Source organism: Carassius gibelio, chromosome A2 (genome assembly GCF_023724105.1).
Source record: "Carassius gibelio isolate Cgi1373 ecotype wild population from Czech Republic chromosome A2, carGib1.2-hapl.c, whole genome shotgun sequence".
Taxonomy (NCBI): domain Eukaryota; kingdom Metazoa; phylum Chordata; class Actinopteri; order Cypriniformes; family Cyprinidae; genus Carassius; species Carassius gibelio.
This window is the reverse complement of record NC_068372.1, coordinates 4979645-4997621: the sequence shown is the minus strand read 5'-3', so window position 1 is coordinate 4997621 and position 17977 is coordinate 4979645. Positions and strand designations below refer to the sequence as shown.

The following is a 17977-nucleotide window of genomic DNA, read 5'->3' as shown; positions in this document are numbered from 1 at the left end:
TGTTCGTGTGTGTACTGTATTTCTGACATAAGGGTTCACTCACTGCATGTTGCCATGCACCTATTTTTAGGAACATTTTGGGATATCTCATTTAAAATGCTGTACAGAGATGCCAAGATGCACATTATAAAAAAAAAAGGCAAATAATGTTTTCATCCAGTAAGAAGAGATGTACAGTACATAAACTACAATGGACACACATTTATCACATAAATCCCTTGACTAGCAGCTAAAAACTCACACGACTGCCTCAACAGATGATGTGACTGGAACCAGACTCACTGGAATCATCATAAGAGGTTAACAGAAAAATAAGTTTTTTTGTTTTCCTTTTTTTTTTTTTGTAATAAAATCTTCAGTGTTACTCACAGTAAGCTCAAAAATGTGACGGGAGTGTATGATATTGACGACATCAGCTCAGTTTGTTGCAGCAAACTGTTAAACCCTGAACATAATCTTAAATGTGAAGTTTTGTGTTTTGGGTCACATAACTAATTTACAGTAATCGGTTTAAAGCCCTCACCAGAATACTGAGGAGCCTACTGAATTATTAGGGTCAGCTGAAATGCTACCCCATGTAACCTGTAGCTACAGTTATTGTCAGTGATAAAATATGTGATTAATTAAATATTACGGATATTTTTTTTAATGTTCATTAAATAAATAAATATTCGTTTTGAATGCAAAATAGAAACACAACTAGGATTACAACTAACTTATAAATCAAATTCTTCTACATTTTGTAACAGGTGTGTGTGTGTGTGTGTGTGTGTGTGTGTGTGTGTGTGTGTGTGTGTGTTATGGGGTTTTGGAGTCAGCATTTTGAGCGCGTCACTGCGTCGGTGTGACGGCGGGACACGCGATGCTGCGGCACGTCCACTGCATCAAAACCGCGAGTCGTGATTGGTTCCCGGCGCGAGCGCTCTCCGGTCAGCGACTGAAAGCCAGAGCCGCATCAGCTGCAGAGACACACGCGCATCCTTTCCTCGCAGCAGCACAATGAGGGAGATTGTTCACATCCAGGCCGGACAGTGCGGGAACCAGATTGGTGCCAAGGTAAGATTATATACAGATCACACAGTATTTTCCACCTTTATTGTAAAATAAAGAATGCAAAAAAAAAAAAAAAAAAAAAAAAAAAAATGTTGTTGTTCCGAATTAACACGAATTGGAAAAAAAAAAATTCACTATGAATTGCAATTCAATTCTTTAAGTGAGTGTGTTTGATGCGCATGGGTGTGGTAGGGGTCTGCAGGGGCTCTGGGGAACTGCTGCGTCATAACGGCCATGATGCATTCTGCATTCACTACTGCGTCATTCTGTTTCAGTTTTGGGAGGTGATCAGTGATGAACACGGGATCGACCCCACTGGCAGTTATCAAGGTGACAGCAAACTGCAGCTGGAGAGGATAAATGTATATTACAATGAGGCATCTGGTAAGCAATCTGTATTTGCATTGAGTGCTTTGATTAGATGTTTAGTTGGTCGAGGGGTTTTTTGTAGAAGGCAGCTGTCTGTTATTGACGATTAGAGAGGCGTGGCTCATCTCGCCTCGTTCTCATATAGACTACATTACAGATTTGTTTATGTTTCACCCGATTTCAGCTATTTGTTCACGGATTGCATAAACGATATCAAATTCGTCATGCATTTCTGTGGTTTAAACAAAACATCATTCGTAACCCTATTTCAGTTTCACTTTCATCTTGCACGCGAATGCGTTGTTTAAACACTGTGGGATATTAGCAGAATCATCCTGAATGCCCACATGTGTGTTTATGGTGTCTCTCGGTTGTTGTTGTTGCTGGTGTTGTTCTCAAAATGGTGGAGCAGGGAAGATGGATGATGATGATGATGATGCATTTTATTTAAAGAGGATCAGCAGTTGCAATACAGACATGAGAACAAAGTATTGGGGGAATTAAATGATGCATTCATTCTATAATCCATTCATAATTAGTCATATATTACATTGTCAATTCACATTAATTTCTAGGAATTTTTCAGTCATGCTACAAACTTTGGATGTTTACACCAACCCTGTTTTATTTCGCAGGAAACAAATATGTCCCCCGTGCCATCCTGGTGGACCTTGAGCCCGGCACCATGGACTCGGTCCGCTCTGGCCCATTTGGACAAATCTTCAGGCCAGATAATTTTGTGTTTGGTATGTTTCTCAATCCTACATACAACAGACCGTAGACTTCACACCATGCATGTCTTCCTCTTCTTTCTTCCTCTTTCAAAGTTTGCTTTGATCTCAACCCCTGCTTCTGGAGAGCTACATGCCTTGTCCAAATAGCATCACTTGTGGTCTTGGCCACTTGAGAGTGCGTGCGCACAACAGGAAGATTTTATAAACTCAAAAGTGCACTGCCCCACTATCTCGAATACCGCTCCAGAGTGGCATTAAAGGCTTAGTGTATCCCATCATGCATCGTGTTGTGGAAATAAATCGCGAGACTTTTTGCCAAGATCAGGTCATGGAAACCTTTCCAATGAAAGTTAAACATTAATAATAATTAGACATATTACATATGATTTGGTAGTAAAACAAGGTGCTACGCATTTTATTGGTGCAAAGGTGCGTAGCCTAGATTTATTTTTTACTTATCACCATTTAGATGATAAGACAGAATACATTATTACCGCGTTCACACATGCTTAGCAGACAGAGCAAACAAACATCAACAACCCGGTCTTCCTTAATGGTATTGTAGTACTTTTAAAGTTTTATCGCTGGTGAATGACACATGAAGTTGCCCATCGGTTCCCAATTCCAGTTCTCGTGCACATATTTTGCATGTCTCGCTTCGTTAACACACTCGATTCAGGTTACTAGACTCGTTAGCTCAGACGTGAAAATCATCTGTGTTCCGATCGATATGATCCCTACACTGTGTTCATTGCTCCCTACTCCCTGAGCAGAGGTTTACTTCACTTCGAAGCATGGACTGGAATTGGGAACTGCTGATGTACCCCAATGTAGTAATGTTGACTCTGGTATTTTGGTCTGTGAGCATAAATGCGTTCAGGGGGCGTGGCTTTGGATGGCGATTGCAGGGAGGGTGGGACGTTCGCTTTCAGTGCTATCAGGCTAATGTTAGCATTTTCCAAGATCTCCTATTGCACCTTTAACTAGATGCACCAGAAATTAAAGTGTGTCCTATTAGGTAATGGAAAGTTGTACATACACACCTGTGGTCTTGATCCTCACTTGAACCAAATACAGGAAACACGTCATATAAGTAGTCAAGTGATCACGTGCAAAGACCGCATTTGGAAATTGGAATTCGGTATTTGGAAAAGGCAACAGTCCTGCAAACTTCAGTTCCAACCCTGCTCTAACGATTACCTGCCTGTGATTGTCAAGTAATCCTGAACACCTTGATAAACTGGTACAGGTGTGTTTGGTTGTGGTTGGAACTGAGATCTGCAGGAAGGTAACTCTCCAGGAGCAGGATCGGAGCCCTGAATAAAACCAACCTAATTTATCAAACTCTGTTTAAACTGGGACACATGGGCTTTCTTTCAGGTCAAAGCGGAGCTGGGAACAATTGGGCCAAGGGCCACTACACAGAAGGAGCAGAGCTAGTGGACTCCGTTATGGATGTGGTACGCAAGGAGTCCGAAAACTGTGACTGCCTGCAGGGCTTCCAGCTCACGCACTCCCTGGGCGGAGGAACCGGGTCTGGGATGGGCACTCTCCTCATCAGCAAGATCCGTGAGGAGTACCCCGACCGCATCATGAACACTTTCAGCGTCATGCCTTCACCCAAAGTGTCGGACACAGTGGTGGAGCCCTACAATGCTACGCTCTCTGTGCACCAACTGGTGGAGAACACCGACGAGACCTTCTGCATCGACAACGAAGCACTCTACGACATTTGCTTCCGCACACTTAAACTCACTACACCTACTTACGGCGACCTGAACCACCTTGTGTCAGCAACCATGAGCGGAGTCACCACCTGCCTGCGCTTCCCAGGTCAACTTAATGCTGACCTCCGCAAGCTAGCAGTCAACATGGTGCCCTTCCCTCGCCTCCACTTCTTCATGCCGGGATTTGCGCCTCTGACAAGTCGTGGTAGCCAGCAGTACCGCGCTCTTTCAGTGCCAGAGCTAACACAGCAGATGTTTGACGCCAAGAACATGATGGCAGCCTGCGACCCGCGTCACGGCCGCTACCTCACCGTGGCAGCCATCTTCCGTGGCCGTATGTCCATGAGGGAGGTGGACGAGCAGATGCTGAATATCCAGAACAAGAACAGCAGCTATTTTGTGGAATGGATCCCAAACAACGTCAAGACGGCAGTCTGCGACATCCCGCCACGTGGCCTCAAAATGTCCGCCACGTTCATCGGCAACAGCACAGCCATTCAAGAGCTGTTCCGCAGGATTTCAGAGCAGTTCACCGCCATGTTCAGACGCAAGGCTTTCCTGCACTGGTACACCGGCGAGGGAATGGATGAGATGGAGTTCACAGAGGCGGAAAGCAATATGAATGACCTGGTCTCCGAGTACCAGCAGTACCAAGACGCCACCGCTGACGAAATAGGCGAGTATGAGGAAGACGACATCGAAGATGAGGAGGCCGCTCGCCACTGAGAGAGCTGATAGTCATGTCGTTTACATTGTAGTCTCCAAAACCATTGCTTTTAGCTGATCCGAGAATTTCCATAACAATGCAAACAGTGCCGCTACACCGTAATCGTGAAGTCAGTCAATGAACACCGATCAGTGAATCTTGTGGAAGTTATGTCATGTTTTGTAACATTTGCTTCAAATTGCAGATGCCAAGTAAAATAAAGTGGTCACTAATATAAAATACCTGTCTCCTGTCGAAATGGTTCGATTCAATTTTACACACACACACATTCATTAAACTCGAGCAGAAAAGTATTGAAGAAAGCCATTTATTGGTTGATTTCACTGATTGGACGCTCCTGCGTTAAGTTGAAATGAAACAAAAGTTGCGACCGACATATTATGCAAATTCCTAGTCGAACAACTTAAGCTTGGAATACAACACACAATGTTTGCCCCGATTTAGAGCCTGGAGGAGTCGATGGTAGAGCCAATATGGAGATTTTGGTAAATCAACATTTCACAGAAAATCTGTGTTCTTTTTTTTTTTTTTGCTTCAAACTATGATTCCGTCTAGTCATGTCTGATTTTCGTAGACAGTTTTATAATGCATATTGTTTTCATTTGTCATTGCATCGTTTAGCAATGAGCCACGTGGTTCTGCTTTAGTTTGTGTTTGCAACAACTTCTGCAAAGTCTGGTAGTGTGCAATCCTTAGCAACATTTACAAAGTCAGCAAGGGACTTTTTGTCGGTATTTGTTCATCAATTATTGATTGGATTTTAAAAAGCATTGGTTATACATCGGATTGCGATTGGCTCAACTGCTAAGTGGCTTTACATGTCAACAAAGAAAAGTGAGTCTCATCATAGGAAGACAAGTAACATGCATCATGGGGAAAAAAAAACGGTCAATTTTGATTTCTTGATTTTGAAAAATGTAATACAAATAGATCTTTATTTTCAAATCTTCAAACTTTATTGCATTGACTTTCAAGAAATCGGTCTTAGAATGTAAAAACATGGGTTCATTCGTGAATGTCACGAGACATTCTTGATTTTTCAATATAAATATTCAACATTCAAGTGAAAAATAAAACAAGAAAAACATCTTCCATGTCTTGCATTAAAAAAGTAATCAATACATAGTACTAGGCATCACTAAATTATAATAAAATACAGAACTAAATGCGAGACCTAGCACAAGATATATCTGTATTTACAACAATATAATAATAGCTAATCAAAATATCAAATTTATTTAGTGTTTAAAAGCTACATTAAACATCTCTCCCCTTAAAAGTGCTTTATGAAATAATGAAACATTTACAGCTCACACAAACATCACGCAATCTGACTTGCAGTACATTTTTAAATTAACCTTATTAAAACTACACAATCCACATTGGCCACTTTACATATTTATGAGATTCACAGGTGGCAAATGCAAATGATTGTCTCAGAGATCAATTTGATCCAGCTAAACATGCTATCGGTTTTCTTCAACCCTAAACCCGTAAAGGGACAACATAGCGAATCAGAGAAGAGGTGTTTGGTCATGCGGTGATGGGATGAGCGGAAGACTCCTGCAAAAGCTTACTCTTATGATGGCTTGAACAATGGAGTGTCTGTTGTGAAGCGTCTGATCAGTGTAATACTGATGTGTCATCAGACCGGGCTGTTCTCGTCTCTGACCAATGAGATGACACTGCAGTCTGTAGGACAGTTACGCAACCGTGACTTTGTCAACATCTCACCACTCGGACATTTCCCGTGGCCTCTGGAGAGACAGAAAACGTGTCAGCTTCACGAACACAGAAAGGAATACGTGGGCTATGATATTTATTTGCTCAGACAACATATTTCTATGAGTCTGTTGCAGCTAGATCTGCTCTTATAGCGTGATCAAAAGGCAACCATGGGTTAACCTCAAACCACATTCATTCATCCATGCAGTGCCAAAGCACATCTGAAGTCACCTCAAGTAACTTGTCATTTTATGTTGCATCTACAGATGTCAATAAAGAGCACACAATTCCACAGTGGAATTATAGGAACACTCACTTTTTTTTTTTTTTTTCTGAAAACAGGCTCATTTCCCAACTCCCCTAGAGTTAAACAGTTTAGTTTTACCGTTTTGGAATCCATTAAGTCGATCTCTGGGTCTGGAAGTAGCACTTTTAGCTTAGCTTAGCATAGATCATTGAATCGGATTAGACTGTTAGCATCTCGCTCCGAAATGACTCAAGAGTTTCTTTATTTTTCCCGTTTAAAACTTGACTCTTCTGTAGTTACATCATCATGTACTAAGACCGACGGAAAATGGAAAGTTGTGATTTTCTGCACTGATTTTCCGGTGTAATGATCAAGGAGCTTTGCTGCGTATCATGGGTGCAACTCTTCATTTTCCATCGGTTTTAGTACATATGTATGCTACTACAGAAGAGTCAAGTTTTAAATAGGAAAAATACAGAAACTCGTTGTTAATTTTTGAGATGCTAACGGTCTAATCAGATTCAATGATCTATGCTAAGCTAAGCTAAGCATGCTACCGCCAGACTTGGATATCGGCTGAATGGATTCGAACACAGTAAAACGGTAAAACTCAAGTTAAAAAAAAAGTGGAGTGTTCCTTTAATTATTTAATTTACTTAGTTAATAAGTAAAGATCAAAGAGAAATAACTTTTGATCAGTAATATGCATTGCCTAGAACTGCATTCGGACAACTTTAAAAGCCGATTTTCTCAATTTTTTTTTTTTTGCACCCTCAGATTCCAGATTTTTCTAATAGTTGTATCTCAGCCGAATATTGTCCGATCCTAAAAAACCAAACATCAAATGGAAAGATTATTTATTCAACTTTCGGATAATGTTTAAATCCCAATTTCATAAAAATCATCCTTATGACTGGTTTGGTGGTCTAGGGTCACACATTCATTGAGCTTTTAGTATATTTGTCCTCTTTTTTGGAGCTTGACAACTGTATGTAGGTTTGGCATGATTTAAGGGTAAATATATGGCAGACTTTCTATTGTACGTGAGAGTACCTGCTCTCTGGGATGAGGTGTAGTGTGCGGTAGAGGTCAGCAGTGGAGGGCATCTTCAGCGGGGCAGATTTAGGTGTGGAGAACACCGAGTTGGATTGGGACTTGGTCACGAGCGGAGGAGTGGACTGCAGTTTGGCCTCGGGCTCTGTAACTAGAGATATGCAAAAGTCAACTACAAAACAGAAATGCAGTGCATTTGAAACAGTAGATCTTTCCCTCACTGGTCACCGGTGAGGAGGTGTCAGACGTGACTCACTGACTGCTAATGCACCGTACGCTTCAGACAATGCAGGTCTTTTACGCTCTACAAACGGAGTCATGTTCAAAAACTGTGTCTTCAGCCATGCAGCTCGATCTTCTTCAAACGATCTTCTCTAAAGAGGCAAGAAACAAACAGATGCATCTTATTTCCATGCTACATAAAAGTTTCTCGAAACCTTTCAAGGAAAATGTAATTCAGTAAAATGTATTCAGTACCTCGTGTCCCAGACGAATAGCAGCTTCAGTGAAGTTCTTCCTCTCTCGCTCAAAGTTCCTCTTCTGTTCACTGAAGAGCCTCCACTCCTCTTTGAGCCGCTCTTTCTCCTCCAGCGTGTAGCAGTCGTTCAGCAGAGCCGCAGTCTCCTCGTCACACGGAGAGCTCAGCTGCTGCTGGAAACACACACCACAAACACTTTCACACCAATTAAAGGAAGTTCAAGGAACAAACTAAAGGGAACAATGCATCGGGATGTCCTCGAAACGTAGATGTCTTCAGGAGAACACAATGAATTGTATTAGCAGCACTTCAAAATGTGAAAAAATCATCTTCATTACTTTCTCAAATCCATTTTCTACAAAATTAGCCTAACTAGAAAGTGGAAATAACTTTTACTGTACATTTCATCACACTGCAAAAAGTATTTTTTGTTTTGTTTTGTTTAGTTTATTCAGTGCAAATGTCTAAAGATTCTTAAAACAACATGCACAATTACATGATAAAACTTTGATTAAAATTTAAAAAAGAAAAAAAATAATCAAAATGGAGTGAGTTTAAAAAAACAAAAAAGGACAAATATCTGCCATTGGGCCTTAAAAAAAAAAAAAAAAAAAAAAAAAAAAAAAAGTTACAACCCCCCTGACAGATTTTTGTTCTTTTTGGATATTTGACTACATTTTTGTTCAACAAAATTTTTGTAAACAAGATTTTGCACCATCAAATTCTTCTAAATTAAAGCATATTTTTATTGAAAAACAAGACAAATATTTTTTTATTATTATTTTATTTTATTTGAAGCCATGACTATGAAATTAAAATTTTAAAAATGTAAAATATTGAATTAAAAAAAAAAAATCTGCTCCAGTTTAAGACCTTTTCAGACTTTAAAGACATTTTAAGACCCACAGAAACCTGATTTTACGATCTACGTTTTAGCACAGTTTATGCTTTGGACCAGAGACACCGAATTAGATATATTCATACGCAAAATATCCATAACATGAGACAACACACTGGGTCCACTGGAGTCATGTTACTGTAAGACGGAGTGGAGTGCAGACGAGTTCATGAGAGTCTGTTGACCTGCAGAAGCTGCTGCTGCATGTGGATGAACTCTTTACACTGCTGTAACTCCAGTCTCATCCGCTGCATCTCGTCCTCCTGCTCCTTCCTGGACATCATCTCGTCTCGCTCGTGCTCCTGACACGCCACCAGCGACGCTGCAACACAACCACTGACATCCCTTACACAAGACACGAGACAGAACTTGCTCTGAAATTCAACATCATGTATGGAAGCCTGTTTACGCCACTAAATAAAAAATAAATCAAGGTAATAGCGACTTTTTATCTCAGAACTGTGAGTTATAAAGTCAAAATTGCGAGATCTAAACTTGCAGTTCTGAGCTTTTTTCTAAGAACTGCGAGTTAATATTTTTTTTGCATATCACTTGCGAGAAAAAAAAAACAGATTTGTGACTTCATATTCACAATCGTGTGTTAAAAAGTCTGAACTGCAAGATATGAACTCGCAGTTCTGAGAAAAAAAAAGTCTGAATTGTGAGATAAAGTCACTATAAACAGGCTTCCATCACTATAGTTTGCAAGAACAAGAGAAAAATTAACCGAAGAGCAAAGCGTAACTGTATATTTGCTAGGGCCCTATAAAAACGTATAAAAAAATTTTAGGACTTCATTTTAATGTTTTAATTATCGATCAAATAAAGTAGTTTTTCTTTGTGCATTCGGTGTTGTGTAATCAAATGACGGCATAAAACATTAAAAACTGAATTAATCTTCTAATCAAATTAAAATTTAAAGTTATGTAATGTCAATATAAAGCTATTAAAACAACATAACTGAAGTTTGTTCTTAAAGTACCTGAGCAAGTGAATGAGAAAGTTTATTCATTTCACAATGGATTCTTTTCTCAATATCTTGCACTGAAAACAGCAGTGCCAAGTATTTTGTCTGTAGGGGCAACTGGTTCATTTAAATCTGACTCGACCTCAAACATAAAAAATAGGTAATAGCTTTGAAATGACATGTTTGTGACGGACAGAAATGTTGAATGTTTTTTGATAAGCTCACTGCCAGAAACTAAATCTGAAAGATCAGAAAATGCATTCTGTGCCTCTTTAAGATTGAGAGCATCAGTCAGCTGCTGAACCTTGGCTGTCGAGTCTCTGCATGTGGCTCTTGAGCTTCCTCCACTGCAGGCGGATGCTGTCGGTGAGCTGCTGACGAGCCTGTTCACACGACTGCTCCACACTCTCTCTGCTGCGGTCACCAGACTCCTCCTCGTCCTCAGACACAGCCTGGGGATGCAGGATAGTTCACACCATCAGTCACACCAAACCCATGCTTCTTTAAAACCAATGAAGAAGACACGTCTGATGCAACACCAGAGATTTCTGGACCTCCACTGAATCTGCATTGCACCACAAACAAAACACTGACAGAGAGACTGCAGAAGCAATCCAAATTAATACTTCATTTGATGAACAGATTTAGATTTTTTATAGAAATATGAACATTGACCAATATAAGAGCGCAGATATGAAATAAACAGAAGCTTAACAGTATGTTTCAAATCCGATTTTCAGTGGAGAGACAGAAATCTCTCAAGTTTGATGAAAATATCTTAATTTGTTTCTTATGTATGGCTTTGGAACAACGATGTTGAGAACATGATTTCCCACCAATACATACATAAAAAAAAAAAAAAAAAAAAAAAAGTTTACTCTACTGGCAAAATTTTAGAAAGACATTTTCTGCAATGTGCAAAAGTAGTCAAAAATTAACCATGGGTTGGAAACATTATGATTTTGAAGTTTCTTCTGCTCACAAAGTATGCATTTGTTTGATAAGAAATACAGTAATAAAGATTAATATCGTGAAATATTATTACTAATGGTTTTCTATTTGAATACTCCTGTGATGCAAAGCCGAATTATCAGCATCAAGAACAATTTATTTGGAATAGAATCTTTTGTAACATTAAAAATGTTTTACTGTCACCTTTGGTTAATTTAATGCATATTTGCTGAATAAAAGCGTTCATTTCTATTAAAAACACCCACATACACAAACATTTGAACGGTACTATATCATGGTTTGTGCATTAATATTAAAACGGTTTTCAAAACTGATAATCAGAAATGTTTCTTGAGCAGCATATCATAATGATTTCTGAAGATCACGTGACACTGAAGACTGGAGGAATGATGCTGAAAATACATCCTTTTAAGTTGTAATATTATTTCACGATATTAGTGTATGTACTGTGTTTTTGAGCAAAAGAGACTTCATTAGAAACATTTATGAACTATGAACAATTTGAAAATAAAACGTTGATTTACAGCATCTGTTAATGATTTAAAAAAGAGACCTGCTCGAGGCTATCATCTGCCGGCTCGGGTTGGACCAGGACTTTCTTCGGGCTCAGAATAGCGATCATGTCCTTCTTCATGAGCTGCAACACTTTCTTAAGCTCCGAGTTCTCCGTCATCAGAGATCTGTGCCGCATCTCATAATCCCCCAGCAGAGCCCTGTACATCTCACCCTCATGTCTGACAACACAAGATCAACCGTTTCACTGGGAGAGACACCAATCACGTCGAAGCCTCACGTGAGCGCTGGAGGTTACCTGGCCTCCATCTTGCTCGTCTTCCAAAGACCTCTCTTGCCATCTGACCTTCCCACATAGTTTGACATTTCAATGGCTGAACACGTGAAAACAGAGAAGAGAGGAATACTGTAACCTTGGACAGACTGGTCAAATCGTTGAATTTGAACTGGATCTCCTAAAGCAGCACTCACAGAGTTTCTTGTCTCTCTTGTCCACGAGCAGCTGGTTGAGACGCTCCTTCAGTTTGGTGCACTCTCTCTCTCTGCGCTTGGTGTCGTGGTTGTACTGCGTGGCACGACTGGAGACGATGCTCTGCAGCTTCTGTACCTGCATCATGTTAAATACACAGTAGTGTATACACTATACACTGAAGATTAACAAACAAAACAAGAGATCACCAAAGATCTTGCTTTACAACATAAACTACTCTGAATATCAATGTGGACGGATTAGGGCATCTCCAACATGTTTTCTTCAGGAGAACAGTAAGAAAGTGTAAAGATGAAACCGTGCTCATTGGTGCAAGAAAGTCAATGGCTGCGAAAAAAGCATTTTATACATAAAATGTAAGACACGAGGCTAGATTTAACCGAGGCTTTGGATTACAGGTAATAATGCTGTAAATAATGTTCAGTTTCTTGCACGGACTGATCATTTCGCTTCATAAGACCTCAATATATCGTGCTGTTTTTGACTCTTAAAACGACTGTGCGAGCACAGTTTTGGCTAAATATCTTTACTGTTCCACTGAAAAAAATAAAGTCACCTATACCTTGGAAGGCCTGACGGAGAGAAAACTAACAGCTAAATTTCCTGTTTGTGTGAACTGTCCCTTTAAGTGAGCGGCCATTAGTGGATGCTGTATGGGACACATTTAGGACAGACAGTGTTTCCACTGTCACACACGGCTCATCTTAGGTCAGCCAGGTTACATATAGACACAGTGAGCACATACGGTGGGAAATACATTGCTATTGTGCCTTTCACATTTCAGACTTAGTGTTTAAAAGAAGTAGTTTAGTGTAAAGTAGCAGCTGGAACAAGAGTCCACTAGCAAATATACTGCAGCGGTCATCTGCGTCGGTTTCTCTTACTTCCTCTTTCTCAGACTTGAGGCAGTTCTGTAAGGTTTTGATCCTCAGCTGTAGCTGTCGCTCTCCCTCGTGCAGACCCGAGTTCTCTCTCCTGGTGTGCTCCAGCTGATCCTGACACAATTACACAACAGCAGAACAAATTAAGAGTCTCCTAGCTGCTCGCAAATGGATTTTACTTCCTTCACTTTTTCATGGATAAATAATTAATAAACTCAGCGCCACAAAATAGATTAGAAAATGTTTACATGTTAAATGTGTTCCTGGTCAAGATTAAAATTTTCTACCATTTAAAATGAAGTCACCATAAACAAGACATCAAAACTAGGGCAAAACCGTGTTAAAAGCGGCGTACTTTGAGTCTACAGCTGCTGTGCTGCAGATGCTCGAGGTCACTGCTGCTCTTCAGCTGCTGCGTCTCCAGATCGTGTAGGGCTCGCTGAGCTCTCTTCTGCAGCTGAAGTACTTCATACAGCAGGTTCAACACCGGCACGGTGCTCAGAACGCCTGCTTTAGTCTCTAAACTGACTCCGGTCAAGCCCAGCGAACACACCTCCTGAGGAGAACCAGGAGAAACGCCTCAATACTAACAACTCAAGCAATTAGGTTTTGTGTTGAATATTTATACATACAGTATTTTGTTTAATAGTAGAGTGACTTAATATGCATGATTTAACTGTGTTTTCATCAAAGAGTCAAGACAACATTTTTATTTTATGTTAAATTAACATTAAATGCAAACTGGCGTGCTAGTAAACAGTGCTGGGTTAATGCATTAAGAGCTACTTTAGATTACTTTTCTCCAAGTAACTAATAAAAGTAACGTATTACTTTTTAATTAACAAGGAAATATCGGAGTAACTATTTCAAATTAGCAATACCAGATACTTGTTTTCCCTTTTTTCCCCCATGTGGAGAGAAATCAGCAGCGCAGAAGCATTGTGTGTGCGGTGTGTGAAGAGGATGATGATGATGCTGTGGTTCTAGACTTAATGTGAAAATGCATTTACTCGCACAAAACCAGATTCAGTATTCCTCGAAATGAATAAAAACAGTGAATATTATGCAAACCTGCATTTAGTTACTTGTTAAGTAGTAACACAATACATACAGCGAATCTCAACAGACTGGATGTTTTAACTAAAATAAAATAAAAATAAAAAACTGCACAAGACACATAACTCGCCTTGCAGTGACAGAACCGCTGTCCTTTTCCAGCACTAGAAAATACTGCATGTAGACCCCAGATTCCCCCTGGGGAGGAAGTGTTTTATCTACAGCTCCTTTCCTCTATCAGGGAGTAGGTTATCTGCCATAAAATCTGAGCTTTCTGAGCTTTTGTGGGAGTAATGAGGAGGGTAGTGCTCCTCTTTTATATGGTTTGGATAACCCAACAAGAGACATTCAGCAGATGTTGTCATTCTGCCAAATGAACAGAGGCATCAGACATTTTAGTCTCAGGATGATACCTGAGAAAGAGGGTCACTGAGACTCATGTGAGGACAATGTATTCATTAGAAAAACCAATCCCAGAATGGAAGAGCCTATGGCCTGACTCAGTATAATGTGTTCAGCATGCACCATAGGGGCAACGCTTCATAAAAGCACAGCATCGTAAACTTCTGTGCACTGTAGGCATTGACATATGGAACACACACAAAAAAAGATTGTTGTTAAAGCCTTGTTTGAGATGTGAAAAGTGGCAAAACTAAAAAAAAAAAACAGAGACTGTGAGAAGAATGGCCACTCTCTAAATCAAGTACATCTGCCCTGTCTCTTAAATTAGTCCAACAGGGTTAAAGCCCCACATGCGCGGTTCATTTGTAGTTACATGTGCATGAGCACAAGAAATAGAGCCTTGTGGAGACAAGAGACAATCTTTGCTTTGCATTTAATCTAAGTTGTTAAACATAAACCATCGGAGTAAGTTTAACCATTAACGTCGTCATATCTAACACGAGCAGTACTTTCGAACTGCTCTTGTAGTGTACCTGATTGATATATGAGATGCACTGCGGTATGTTCTCCTCGGAGCAGAACGCACTTATCACGCTGTAGGAGGTTTTGGGCAGAGCCATGGAGGAATGCAGCGGATGGTGAGAGGGAGACACGCTGATCCCAGAAATACTGGAAAGCTCTTTGGTGTCTGTACAGAAGACAAAAGAAAAGCCAGAGCCTGTTAATAAAGCTAACACGGGAGAGCTCAGTTGAGGAAAAGCATTCAAATAATAATAAAAGAAATTACAAAACACTATGCGGTGCATTTGACAATGAGCATTTCAGGATGTCAGGAAATTTTGGAAGTTTGAGAAACTGGGTTTTACACATGATCATTCAAAATGGCAGAAGTTGTGAAGAAACACCATGACTGTTTTGACTCGATGCACAGAAAAAAAAAGAAAATCATTTTGTTTCTTAGCCTCAAAAGTAACTAGCCTCGATGAAGTGCAAGTCTGACCTCCTGGTGGCGCTAGAGGGATTGAGATATCAGATTTACTAGGGTAATAATTCAGATTGTCCGTCTGAATCTTATCTGTGTACCGCATTTCATAACTTACTTACCAAAAGTGGACGAGGACAAGACAGAGTCTGTACTTCAGAGAATTGGCTCCTAATTAAAATGTATTATTTCATTCAATATTTGCTCAACCACATGTTATTCCCCTGCACATATGTCTCCTAATTATTTTACCCTTTTTTGAACAATGTTTACAAAGCTTTTTTTCCCAATACAACAACAGATAAGACACATATCTGTTAAGGTTTGCAGATATGGTCACTATAAACTGGCTGTTTTACAGCTACATGAAGATTCTTCAAAAATGATTCCTTTGTGACTCACGGGAAGAGAGTAACAGCGTATAAGGGGACGAAAAAAATACACTTTACTTTTTTTGTGGTAAACTATTCCTTCCAATACACTACAGAGCTAGCTTCAATATAAAGCAACATTTCACAGATCAATTAGAAAGCATGGTTAAATTAGCTCAGTCTCTTAACAAGATCAAGCCAAGAGTCCCGGACACAACGCTCCCCATGTGTGCAGCTCACCGAGAGATGGATCTGGCATCATGGCAGGAGTCCACCAATCTCCCACGAAACCTTCAGCTGGGACGGGGATGGGATTCTCCAGCGTCCTGCTCATCCGGATGAGATGCGAGGCCGGAGCGAGAGGCTAGCACTCGGACATCACGCCTGAAACAGGATAGACGGCACACTGGATTACCCAGCAGAAGGCCTGTGAAGCCGGATTACACCGCCTGGATTACCAGAAGCGCACGTGACGGAGAGATCGTGCAGAGCAAGAACAGCATTGAGCAAACCAAACCAGTGTAGATCCTGATCCACAGCTGATCTCATTGCTTAAGTCATTCACAACGGTCAAGAAAAGGTCAGACTCCAAAGACTGAGCTCAGAGTTCAGAAAAACACATGCATGCATCACACCACGACAAACAGTGAATGCAGGATATCACAGATGTGCACATAATAATAATAATAATAATGCATGCAATGATCATTAAAAAAATAAAACCAGGCTTGCATTGCAAACTGTGATTCTTGTCTCGTTTTCCAGTACATCTTAATGTTTTCAAATGCTCTGAAGCAAAATGGCTTAAGACATCATTCTCGCTTTCTGAAAAATAAATCAAAATTAAGAGAATCTATGCTTAAAACAACTAAACAAATAACTGCTAATGGGGTTAGAAAACAACTAAAAACTAAGATCTTTTTTCTTACTCCACTGGGATGTTTTCATGAGAATGTTTTATATCAGTCTATATTTAACATTAAGCAGAAGAATAATGACTAAGGCCCAAAACAATGTCGTTGGAAAAATTCATCTGCATGCATTCATTTTTCATACGCTTTTAATCCACACCGTTAAAGCAGTTTATATATGCACAGTACAATCTGTACATGCATTTTTTTTTGTATATATAAAAATACATTCAATGGACATTTTCAACTGTTGTGACACTTTTCCATTATGCACATTTAGCTAAACATATTTCAAGACATTAAAAAAAGACAAACAAAAAAATCTATTCTAGAATTTCTGATAGTTTTTTCCCAAGCATTTTGTGCTCGCAAAACAAAAGCCTAGTAAAGTATGTGAACATAAATGATAGGCTACAATCAAGATTTTTGGTATATGTGTCTGGTGTTGATATATGAATGCACAATTATTCAGTTTTGTCATGTGATGGTCATACAATGAGTAAACGTGTTGATGGTCACAATAGTGAAGGCTGCACTGAAAGCTTGCAACAGCAAAATATCACACTAAATTAAAAGTTACAATATTGATGTTGTAATAGGTATCTCTAATATAACACATTTTGTGATATATATTTTTTTATGAACAATTTTATGTCACAAATTTAAATTAACAATTTTGAAATACATTGATGGTTGGGCTTTTTTTTTGTATTTTATCTCAGTATTACTATCAGTGTTGTATAAAGGGTTTTAAGCATAATAGTAACCCTAGAATGTGATCAGAACGGTTTAAAAAATTATTTAAAAAAAACAAAGACATTAACATTACTGACATAACTTTTGGATATTTTCATGTCTGGGAGGAATTAGGGATTAAACGGGTTAATAAATCTGCTTGAGCGATTCTCGATTAGGAAACATTAACAGCAGAATTAAAACAGTGTGAGCAGAGAACTGCACAGGTAACGTTAACGTTAGAGCATTAGCCTGGCCGCAATGGTGATGCTTGAAGAGGGGTTCAAACACGTCTCTGTAGGCAGCACACCACATTAGAGACACAAGCGGAGCTACAACTTTAGCATAGCGGCTAATAAACACAGACTCACCGGTGAACTTACTTCAGCGGACCCGAGAGAAGACAGAGCAGCATATGCGCGCGGATTACACTGATAATTATAGTGTGTGTGTGGATTACACTGATAATTATAGTGTGTGTGTGTGTGTGTGTGTGTGTGTGTGTGTGTGTGTGTGTGTGTGTGTGTGTGTGTGTGTGTGTGTGAGAGAGAGAGAGAGAGAGAGAGAGAGAGAGAGAGAGAGAGAGAGAGAGAGAGAGGGATGATTTGAAGTGCAACTCCGTTCTTCAAAATAAACAAACACGACTCTCATTGGCCACCCTGTTGTCAAGCAACCAGCAACTCGCC

General features: G+C 39.7%; 2 protein-coding genes across 3 annotated transcripts; one reads left to right on the top strand and one right to left on the bottom strand.

Annotated features, from left to right (window-relative positions):
- The first annotated feature begins 892 nt into the window (after positions 1-892).
- LOC128024548 (tubulin beta chain-like) lies at positions 893-4829 on the top strand. Its single transcript, XM_052610726.1, has 4 exons — positions 893-1056; positions 1329-1437; positions 2058-2168; positions 3537-4829. Exons 1-4 carry the CDS (start codon positions 1000-1002, stop codon positions 4607-4609), a joined length of 1350 nt encoding a protein of 449 aa, XP_052466686.1. The 5' UTR covers positions 893-999; the 3' UTR covers positions 4610-4829.
- A 77-nt stretch (positions 4830-4906) lies between these two features.
- Positions 4907-17810, bottom strand: LOC128024522 (afadin- and alpha-actinin-binding protein). 2 transcript variants are annotated; one of them, XM_052610724.1, is made up of 15 exons: positions 17776-17810; positions 17663-17745; positions 15886-16029; positions 14826-14980; positions 13190-13390; positions 12838-12948; positions 11935-12070; positions 11762-11837; positions 11504-11684; positions 10283-10430; positions 9197-9333; positions 8113-8286; positions 7892-8009; positions 7636-7786; positions 4907-6367 (listed from the first exon to the last, which is right to left on the bottom strand). In XM_052610724.1, the coding sequence occupies exons 3-15, from the start codon at positions 15977-15979 to the stop codon at positions 6256-6258; spliced, it is 1794 nt and encodes a 597-aa protein (XP_052466684.1). In that variant the 5' UTR covers positions 15980-16029; positions 17663-17745; positions 17776-17810; the 3' UTR covers positions 4907-6255. The 2 variants fall into 2 exon arrangements, with proteins under 2 accessions (XP_052466684.1, XP_052466685.1); XM_052610725.1 differs by having other exon boundaries at positions 8113-8283.
- Between the last annotated feature and the right edge of the window lie 167 nt (positions 17811-17977).